The sequence below is a fragment of the Mandrillus leucophaeus genome, unplaced genomic scaffold, assembly GCF_000951045.1.
Source record: "Mandrillus leucophaeus isolate KB7577 unplaced genomic scaffold, Mleu.le_1.0 Scaffold822, whole genome shotgun sequence".
Taxonomy (NCBI): Eukaryota; Metazoa; Chordata; class Mammalia; order Primates; family Cercopithecidae; genus Mandrillus; species Mandrillus leucophaeus.
This window is the reverse complement of record NW_012108942.1, coordinates 811298-822310: the sequence shown is the minus strand read 5'-3', so window position 1 is coordinate 822310 and position 11013 is coordinate 811298. Positions and strand designations below refer to the sequence as shown.

The 11013-nt window shown below is 42.5% G+C and overlaps 1 protein-coding gene across 1 annotated transcript in view; it reads left to right on the top strand.

Annotated features, from left to right (window-relative positions):
• TTL (tubulin tyrosine ligase) overlaps positions 1-11013 on the top strand; it is a 56625-nt gene that overhangs the window by 9119 nt on the left and 36493 nt on the right. The window contains exons 2-3 of the mRNA XM_011968031.1: positions 919-997; positions 8552-8784. Coding sequence (XP_011823421.1) covers positions 919-997; positions 8552-8784 — 312 coding nt within the window. The remainder of the gene's footprint in view (positions 1-918; positions 998-8551; positions 8785-11013) is intronic.

Here is an 11013-nt window from a genome sequence, read left to right as displayed (position 1 = left end):
CAACCTCTGCCTCCCAGGTTCAAGTGATTCTCATGCCTCAGCCTCCCAAGTAGCTAGAAATACAGGTGTGCTCCACCATGCCCAGCTAGTTTTTGTGGTTTTAGTAGAGACGGGGTTTTGCCATGTTGGCCAAGCTAGTCTTGAACTCCTGATCTCAGGTGATTCACCCGCCTCAGCCTCCCAGAGTGCCAGGATTACAGGCATGTGCCTCAGTGCCCGGCTGAAAACACTTTTTATTTTTAATAAAAATTTGTTTTTCTTTGTATCCTTTCTGCTCTAATTTTATAAAAAAGGCCACAGGTAATAAGAGCTGTTGAAAATTAGTTTCCCTGTGGAATGAGGCACAGAAGAAAGCTCTCAGGGCTTCTGATCTTATACACATGGCCTTTCCACTACCTTCCTTCACCTCCTAGAAGCTTGCAGAGATACACTTGCTTGAAACCAGCATCATTCTGGTTCTCCTTCCTTCCTTGGTGTAGAAAACCAGGTTACGGATGTGGAAAGCATGACTGTTAAAGAAGCCTTACTGTACAGAGTGACAAGTCTGTATGTGTTAAGCCTGGAGGGGAATGCAGTGTGCAGTCAGGGAGAGGTGAAATGAAAAATACCTTCAATACCCTCTACCCTAATAAGAAAATACAAACAAAGGTAGCAGCAGCCTTGGCAAGCCTACGAGGTTGATATTATAATATCCATTGTGGGGAGACCGAAGGTTGCCAGCGGGATACGGAGAGAAAGAGGGTCCCTGGGGACAGAGAAACAAAATTGTTCCATTTTCCATTTTATAACAGCCAATCCTGAGATGAGAGAGAGAAAAGCTGGGCGTGACACAGCTGTCCTCTCTCCTGCTTGCTGCTGCTGGCACTGTCATTCCCCACCTGTCCTGTGTCCCTTCTGAGCCTCCTCTTTCCTTCCTAGGTCACGAGCCCGGGCTGGTACAGTTGGTGAATTACTACAGGGGCGCTGACAAACTGTGTCGCAAAGCTTCTTTAGTGAAGTAAGTGTTAAGACTGCTGTTTTCCATGTTTTACCTAAATGAAGCACTGAGGCAAAAATGTGGGGTTGTTTCAAGGACAAACATGCTTTTATTTTAAAAGCCAACAAATATCAGTTCAGAAGCGTCCTCTAAGCTGCTTTGGTTGCAGTCCAAAACGTGGTGCTTGATAAAGCCTGTCTGTCTCTGAGGCGAGGCTCCTAGAAGCAGAGCCTGACTCAGGGTCTCCTGTGTAAGTAATTTTCCTGGGGTAGGGTTCTTAAGAGATACCCATCGGGAAGCAAGGACAGGGCAGGGCACGGGGAGAACCGAGTAAAGAGGTGGTTTTAGCCAAAGTCTTTCCTCTCCTGACTCCAAGGAGCACCGGAGTGAATGGCACCTCAGAGTCGTCACATTTTGAGCAAGGACCAGGCCTCTGTGCTCCAGTATCAGTCAGCCATCGGCTGTGGGAGGAGATGGAGGGCTTAGCTTTGCAAGCATTTCTGGGCATGGTCTGGTCCCTGGAGAAGGACATATATAGCCCTTAGCATGCATCTCTCATGGCTGCAGCGGGTCCCTCAGAAAGGATATCTGGGCAGGGTATAAGAACATCCACTCCACTAGCCATCTCTGAGCAGCTGGATTATGGCTTGGTATCACCACAGTATCAGAAAGTGGAAGGAGACAGTGTTAGACAACGATTAAGATCCAGGGTCAAAAGTGTAAGTTTTCACCCCAGCTCTTCCTCTCACTAGCTTGGGCAGATCTTCTCATCCTTCTAAGCCTCAGTGCCTCCCTCGTAAGGCTATTATGAGAATTAAATAAGGTGATGCATGTAAAGTTTATATAGCGCAGTGGCCTGGTGCATAATGAGTATGTGATACTACCTTAATTTTCTTGGCTGTCAGATGGGGAAATAATAATAACTACCTTAGGTTGTTATGAGGATTAATTGAGCTAATTTAGCTAAGGGCCTTGAAGAGTGCCTGTCTTGTTCATACTGTATAAGTGAAAGCACTCCCTATTATTGCTGTTAGTATAGTTGTCGTTGCTATTGTTATTTCAGTAGGGAAACACTGGGTCAGGCCACTAAAAATCAGGGCTGTCGTGGGCCTCCAGTATTCTTTCCATGATGGCTGGTGAACATGTGTGTGTAGCCAGGTCCTGGGAGATAGGACTCAATGCAAAATGCTCTTTTCCCACTAACATTTTTTTCTGGGCTCTAGATTTTTAGTAGGTTGGGTGCTCACAGGAACATTTCTGCTTTTTGTTCACTCATTGGCCCTGGTAACTTACGGAGCCACTCCTCCCTATGATGGATTTATCAGGATTCATCCCACTCCCGAAGGAGTGTGAGGCTTCCTAAAGTCATTTTGTGACATGTTTTATATTTAGAATGCAAATGACTGTTACACTGGAATCAGAAATAGAAATGGGACATGCTTGTTTGTTCAGATTATTCACTTAGAAATTCTTATTAAATATTTGTTAAACCTTTTCTGCTATGATTTTTCCCCTAAAGACAAAGTAGGAAGCAGAGGATGCTGTAAAAAAATAATGGTCTCCATATTTGCATATGTCACAGTTATAGTGAAGCAGAGTGAGTCTAGGGCTGGAGTCGTGACCAAGTGTGATAAATACCTGTGACCTTGGAAAGCATCAGAATCTCAGTGTCTCATCTGTGAAATGGGGATGGATGGTGGTGACAGTACCTGCTCGTTGCCCCTCGGAGGCATGCAGTGTGATCCGTGATAGCACCTTGTAATGGTGACATGACCTATGCAGACCTATGCATCATGCTCGTCAGCTTCCATCTTTGTCTCAGTTGTCCTGTGAGGGGCTTGTAGTAGTTCGTGATATGATGGTTCCCTTTATCCATTTGTCTCTCTCCCATGATTTTGTATGGCTTGAAAGGGCTCCAGAGAGTTAGAAAGAAAGTCTCCTTCATTATATAGGACAAAATGGCAGCTCAGAGAGAACAGCCGGGTTGCCCATGGCTATAGTAGCTCCTATTAAGCCAGGACAGTTTTAATCTGCACAAATGGGACCCCTGGCCATTGTGACTGTGCACCCTCAGGAGGCTTCCCAGAGCCTTGGTGGGGTTCAGTGCAGGACCCTGTGCAGCCCAGTCCTTCCTCCTGTCACTTCAGGGAGTTTCAGAAATTTCACTGAGGCCTCAAGGCCATAGTCTTAAAACCCTGAGGGGCTTTTCTTCTCCTGGTGCAGATCAGAGGCTGTCTTTTCCTCTCCTGAACATTGCTGTTTTATAGATGTAAGTAAATCTCCATTTCTGATTACTTCCCAAATGGGCCCATGAGGAAATGGGACAAAAGCAAAGGACTTCCTGCAGAGCCTGGTCTTGGTTCTGTGCAGGAAATGAGGGCTTCCAAATCAAGGTCATCTTACAGACCAGCACTGTCCAACAGAAATAGGATGCTACCCACATATGTAATTATAAACTGCCTAGTAGCCACATTAAAATAAGCGCAGAGAAACGGCTGCAAGCCGGGCGTGGTGGCTCACGCCTGTAATCTCAGCGCTTTGGGAGTCTGAGGCGGGCAGATCACCTGAGGTCAGGAGTTCGAGACCAGCCTGGCCAACATGGTAAAACCCCATGTCTACTAAAAATACAAAAAATTAGCTGGGTATGGTGGTGGGTACCTGTAATCCCAGCTGCTTGGGAGGCTGAGGCAGGAGAATCGCTTGAACCTGGGAGGTGGAGGTTGCAGTGAGCTGAGATGGTGCCACTGCACTCCAGCGTGGGAGACAGAGTGAGACTCCTTCTCAAAAAAAAAAAAAAAAAAAAGAAAAGAAAAGAAGCAGCTGCAATTAAATTAATAATTTATTATATTTAAATAAATCCAAAATGTTATTTTGACTTGTAATTAATATAAAAAGCTATTATGTTCTTTTTTTTCATTTGGAGTCTTCAAAATCTGATGTGAATTTTACATATGTAGCATATCTTAATTCAAACAGTAAATATTCATTGGAAAGCTTTGATCTGAATTTAGATTACATAAGAAATATGTGGTTGAAGAAGTAGATTTATGTACTCAGGTTGTACATACAAGTTTTTCAATAACTTTGAATGCCAGGAGATCTATTTCCTTTAATATTGCACGCACATTTTCAAAACCAGTTCATCTTTTCTAGAGGAATTGATTTGACTATGAAGTAAAAGCTTATTTTCAAAATAATGTCCAAGTAAATTCACCAACTCTTGTGTTAGTTCAATATTGTAAATATCAAATTCAAAGATGTATTGAATATATTGAAAAGTAACTCTAAATTTATCAATATCAACAAAGTGTTCTTCAGATTACTTTTAGTTTTTGCAGCCAATTTTCATAATGCTAATTGTAACATTAATGCTAATTGTAACAATTAACATTTTTTGCATACTGAGTCATGTTATAAAAATACGTGAAATCATTATTATCAACTTATATTATGAAGTTGAAACATAAATTCTCACACCTGTCTGGCTGGATCGTAAATAAGGTCTTCTTTTCCCTTCCTTGGAGCTTTAAATTTAGCTTGTTTATATGCAGTATGTAGATAGATAAGAAAATGCAAATGACAGTCATTTTTTATTTTGATTATTGACATGGTGAATTACTGAGTGAAAATAATGATTTGACAAACATTCCTTTTATTTTCAAGAACATCTGAATTGGAGTTGAAAAGTAAATATTTTAAAAAACCCCCCTCTCAGTGAATACTGGCAGAGAACACAGTATCATTAAATTCATTACCTTCTGCTTCCAGAACTGGAGAATCATCTAGTATATACAGAACCATTTTAACAACTGTATCCATGACACTTAGAGTCTGCTTCAGAAAACCTGACACAAGGCCGGGCGTGGTGACTCATGCCGGTAATCCCAACACTTTGAGAAGCCAAGGCAGGTGGATCATTTGAGGTCAGGAGTTTGAGACCAGCCTGGCCAACATGGTGAAACCCCGTCTCTTCCAAAAATACAAAAAAAAGTTAGCTGGGCATGGTGGTGCGCGCCTGTAGTCCCAGCTACTTGGGAGGCTGAGGCACAAGAATCGCTTGAGCCGGGGAGGCAGCATTTGCAGTGAGCTGAGATTGTGCCGCTGCACTCCAGCCTGGGCGACAGAACAAAACCCTGTCTCAGATAAACAAACAGAAAGCAAACCTAACACAAATGTTTTCAATATGTAACACATAATGCCATGAAGCAGGTGTTTCCAACATGTGTCATACAATAAAATGAAGTAGTAAAGGAAACAATAGTCTACTAAAATCTTAGTAAATCCTCTTTTTTTTTTTTTTTTTTTGGAGATAGAGTTTTACTCTATCGTCCAGGCTGGAGTACAGTGGTGCTATCTCAGCTCACTACAACCTCCGCCTCCCAGTTCAAGGGATTCTCCTGCCTCAGCCTCCCTAGTAGCTGGGATTACAGGCACCCACCACCACGCTCGGCTAGTTTTTTGTATTTTTAGTAGAGACGGGGTTTTACTATGTTGGCCAGGTTGGTCTTGAACTCCTGACCTCAGGTGATCCACCTGCCTCGGCCTCCCAAAGTGCTGGCGTTACAGGAGTGAACCACTGCGCCTAGCCATAAATCCATATTTTAATACAACCTAGCTGAAGTCCTATCTGTCATGTTAGAAAGTAATTTTTTGCATGTAGGTAAAATTCTGTGACAGACGTAAAAGATTTTAAAATATCTATACTATGAGGTTTTATGTGTGTGTGTGTGTGTTTTAGATGGAGTCTCTCTCTGTCACCCAGGCTGGAGTGCAGTGGCGCGATCTCGGCTCACTGCAATCTCCACCTCCCGGGTTCAAGCAATTCTCTTGCCTCAGCATCCCGAGTAGCTGGGACTACAGGCAACTGCCACCACACCTGGCTAATTTTTTGTATTTTTAGTAGAGACAGGGTTTCACCGTGTTAACCAGGATGGTCTTGATCTCCTGACTTCGTGATCTGCCCACCTCGGCCTCCCAAAGTGCTGAGATTACAGGCATGAGCCACCATGCCCGCCGAGTTTGATATTTTTTAAGCTGAAATTTGACAGCATTTTTTCATATATTTGGAAATCCTTTGAGGCAAAACATCCAAAGTATTAATTGGACAGCATCTTTTATGTCACACAGTTCACCTAAAGCTAAAGAAATTACTTAATATTTTTCAAATTTTGAGTCAATCTCTGATTGTTAGAAAGGTTTTGTAGTCTGTGGGCAATTGTGACTCAGCTGAAGATTGTTCGTTTTTTGTAAATTATATTTTTAAGTCTTTTCCTTAAAATAGTTTTTTTAAAACCACATTTGCATCTAAAATGGTTTTCTTTTTGTGTAAGAATCCAAGCCATTTTATAGTTGCCCAGAATTATAAACTCAGACTCTGTTAAACATTTGCTTAAAAATATGTTGGCTATTGTGATTTCAGCCACTAGTTTCATTAAATTTTTTGAGCATTGAGAGGAAAATACTTACCAAGTTTATTATGTATTTGCTAAAAAAGTCTCCTTTACACAACCGTTTTTTCATTCTACTTTGACCACAGCCTATTGCAGTCACCATTTCTTGTGAATCTGTGGCATATCTCCTTTCAGTTTTTTTTTTTTTAATCTCTTACTGTCCTTGTCATAGTTCTAGCTTCTGTCATAGTTCTAGTAGCGTCCCTACTCAGTTCCACATCAGTAGTATGCCTTTGTTTTAAATTTAAAACTTTGTCCAAATATTTTTTTAACTAGGAAGAAATTCTGTTTCACCTAAATTACCAACTGTGGTGTACGTAGCTAGCACTGTAACTCATGCTCTCTGTGTAATAAACATATCATAATGTTTCATCAGTGCACAGAAATAAATCACTAGAACTGAATCAATCTATTGTCCCTGAATAGAATAGCGATGTGTTTGTGTGTGATACTAGAAATGACACATGGCCCTGACGTGCATGCTGCAATGCAACAATAAAGTGAAGTGTTATCTCACCCTATCAATAAAGTTGTGCTTAATGGAAAAATATTTTATAATGTGTCCATTTTTTAATTAAAGGCAAATTAAATTTTAGGCCTGGCATGGTGGCTCATGCCTGTAATCTCAGCGCTTTGGGAGACCAAGGCAGGTGGATTACCTGAGGTCAGGAGTTTGAGACCAGCTTGGCCAATATGGTGAAGCCCTGTCTCTATTAAAAATATAAATATTAGCTGGGCATGGTGGCAGGCACCTGTAATCCCAGCTACTTGGGAGGCTGAGGTGGGAGAATTGCTTGAACCCGGGAGGTGGAGGTTGCAGTGTGCCAGGATCGTACCACTGCACTCCAGCCTGGGCGACAGAGTGAGACTCTGTCTCGAATAAAAAAAAAAATAAGCTTTAAATTCAGTTCCTGAGTCACATTGACCACATTTCAAATGCTCAGTGGCCATATGTGGCTGACTACTGCCCACCGGATAGGACAATGCAGATACGGAGTTGAACTTTCAGTGAGTTAAAAATATGTTGATTTTGTTCCTTGAAGTTCAAGTAGCTTTTCAGTTCTTTCCCTTTCGCTTTAAAATAAATTTATTTTTAATCCCTATCTAAAATGTCATTATTTCCACCATTCGTTCACAGACTGGGTTTTGTAGGTGAATCTTAACATGGACTTGGCATTAACAGTTCTGTTCTAAACAGAAGAGGGAGCACAGCTCAGGGAAGGCCAGTGGATGTCTGTGGGCAGGTTCTTCCCTGTCTCTGATTCCTGGGGAGCAAGAGCAGGTTTCCAGTTAAGACTTGGGGGTTTTGTAGTAGCTTGAGCTGTTAAAAAAAAAAAAAAAGAAAGAAAGACTTGGGAGTTCGGGGTGCATGCTGGCTGGTCCTCACTACCTTTGTGATCTTAGGAAATTTGCTTCTCTGTGACCCAGTTCCTAATTTGTGAAATGTGATACCAGTGCCTCTAGCTCCAGAGGTCTGATTGCAGAGTAGATGCTGTGGGAAGCCCCTGTGTGCTAAGTGCCTTGCCTGACTTTATCTTCTGTGGTGTTATGGTATTTGGGGAGCAGGAGGTATATTTCACTATGACCACTGGTGTCCTGTGTTCTGTTAGAAAGATACCTTTATTATTCTGTCACCGAAGCCAGCCTGAGCTAAAAGCAAGAAAAGAAGGGCTTTAAAAAGTCTTCTAATTCAGATTCCTACATAACCTTTTCTCCTATAGAGAGTTGGGCCAGGGTAGTCTTTTTGCTACTTAAATTTTCCTCTCTTCCCCATTTCATTTTTTAGTATGGGTCTGGCTCAACAACATATGTGTTGAAAAGGTATTGGCTCAGGATTATGTCCAGTGAAGCTTCCTTGGAGATGCATTTTAAAAAGAGCGAAAGTGTTGGACATTAAGCCTTTTGAATTAACTGGGGTATGCCTTTAAAGTTGCATCTAACAGCTGTGTGCTCCCCAGTAATGCATTTGAGCTTTGTCCAGGGAGACTAAGAGCAAACAGAGGTGTTAGAAGACTGAGTCACGCTTTGCCTCCTGGAAGATCTCTGGGGGAAAGCAGTGGCGTTTCTGAAGGGAGTGACAAAGTACACTAAGAAGGGAGGCTGACCCTCTTCTGTCATCTGCCAGGCTAATCAAGACAAGCCCTGAACTGGCTGAGTCCTGCACATGGTTCCCTGAGTCCTATGTGATTTATCCAACCAATCTCAAGACCCCAGTTGCTCCAGCACAGAATGGAATTCAGCCACCAGTCAGTAACTCAAGGACAGATGAAAGAGAATTCTTTCTCGCTTCCTATAACAGAAAGAAGGAGGATGGAGAGGGCAACGTTTGGATTGCAAAGTCATCAGCTGGTGCCAAAGGTGAGTTGGCACTGCTGTCCCCTCCTCTGTTCCTGGTGAGTTGTTCCTATTGTGATGTATTTAGATGAACGACCCTATTTTAATCTGAATCGTTGAAGGTGGAGACCGTGTCTAGTTACATAGTTATAAATACCCATCTATGTACTGATGCCTTGTAAATGTATATCTCCAGTATAGGTCTTTTCCTTTAAGCTCTAGATCCATTGACACCCTCACCGTCTCTGAAAGGCATTTCAAACTGAATACATCTGATACAGAACTTTTCATTTCCTTACCAACTTTGCCCATGCCAACCTGCTCCTCCTTCACGCTTTCCACTTAGTATATGATCCCACTCTTCACTCAGTCTCTGAAGCTTAAAACCTAGGATTCATCCTTGACTACTCTATTCTTTACAATCTACTCCTGATGCATTAGCAATTCTTGCTAGCTCTACCTTCAAAATACATTATGAATAGACTATTTCTTGCCATTTCCACTGCTTCCCCTCTAAATCCAAAGCCCCCGTTCTCTTTAGTGTGTGTAACTGCAGAGCCTGCTCTCAACCAGTTCTCCTTCCGGACAATGATGTTTTCAAAACATAAATCTAATCATGTTACTTCCTACTTGAAACTTACCAGCTGGCTTCCTAATGCAATTAGAATGGACTCCGGATTCCTAATGGTAGGCTGCACCATTTGACGTTTGCCCGTATCTCTGATCTCATCTCCTTCTATCCTCAGCTTTGCTCTCTGGACTGTAGACACAAAGACTGCCTAGTATCTCTCAAATATTCCAAACTTGTCTCTGTTCCTAGAATGTGCTTACATAGTTTGTTTTGTTTCTCTCACCTCAGATGCTGGCTCATCAGGGAAGGCTTTTCTAATCTGAAATAGCCTCTGTGTCCTTTGCTTTCTTTCCCTTTCCCCTGCCTCATTTACTTCCTGGCATTAACCTCTTCCTGGCACTATACTACTTCTCTGTCCATCTCTCCCATTGTTCTGTAGGTTTCACACAAATGCAGACATTCTGTCTTACTCATCCTTGTACCTTCCTCGTAGGCACTCAACAAATATGTGTTGAATGAATGCGTGTAAGGGGTAAGGTTTATAATATTAAATCAGGCAGAAAATAGAGGCAGTTCCCAATGTAATGAACACATAAACAGTCTCTGTCTATGACTGCCCTCATATGCTCTTTATAAAACCATTCCGGCCGGGCGCGGTGGCTCACTGCCTGTAATCCCAGCACTTGGGGAGGTTGAGGCGGACGGATCATGAGGTCAGGAGATCGAGACCATCTTGGCTAACATGGTGAAACCCCATCTCTACTAAAATTACAAAAAATTAGTCAGGCGTGGTGGCAGGCAACTGTAGTCCCAGCTACTTGGGAGGCTCAGGCAGGAGAACGGCGTGAACCCAGGAGGCGGAACTTGCAGTGAGCCGAGATCGTGCCTCCAGCCTGGGTGACAAAATGATACTCTGTCTCATTCCATTTTGAACTCATTTCTTGTATTGCCTTGGAAGACATCTGGCCACTGGTACTCATTTCTATTCTGGGTAGAAAGGACCTCACCTTCTTTTCCACCAACCATGAGACAGGAAGGCCTCACCTGGTATTCTGAAAGGGGGAGAGTTAGACTCTTGCCACAAGCCAGGTACCTCACCTACTTCTCTCTCCTTTCTTGGAACCTTTTCTCAAGTACTGCCGCCCAGCGTGGTTCCAATGGTAAATGACGGAATTGGAAGAGGAAATAGACATTCATGGTACTCCAGAATCCTCCTGTGGGTTTGGGATTGGAGTCAGTATGGCCACTGTGAGGACACCTGGGTGATCCCTGGACCCTCACCAAGGCAAGACTCAGAGGGACACCCAGCAGCAGGGGGAAGTCAAGAGAGAATAAAATGCCACACGAAGACTTTTTGCTTTAGGAGTTGATGAGATAAGTGATATATATTTATTATGTTTGGGAACTATAAAATGAAACCAATAGGATGAATGAATGACTTTTATTCTTGTTAAGCATTTATTTGGTACCTACTACATGCTTTGTATAGTTGACTCAACCTTCAAACTCTATCTGTTATGAAGCCACTGTTTACTGCGCCCACTGTCTATCTCTAATCTAGCCACCTTCACCTCTCACCTGGAGCATGGGAACACACTATACCTCTAACAGCAAATTATTGTTGAGAAACAACCTCATCGTTCTGCTATTTCTGCTATTACAGAAAACATTAGTAAATGTCT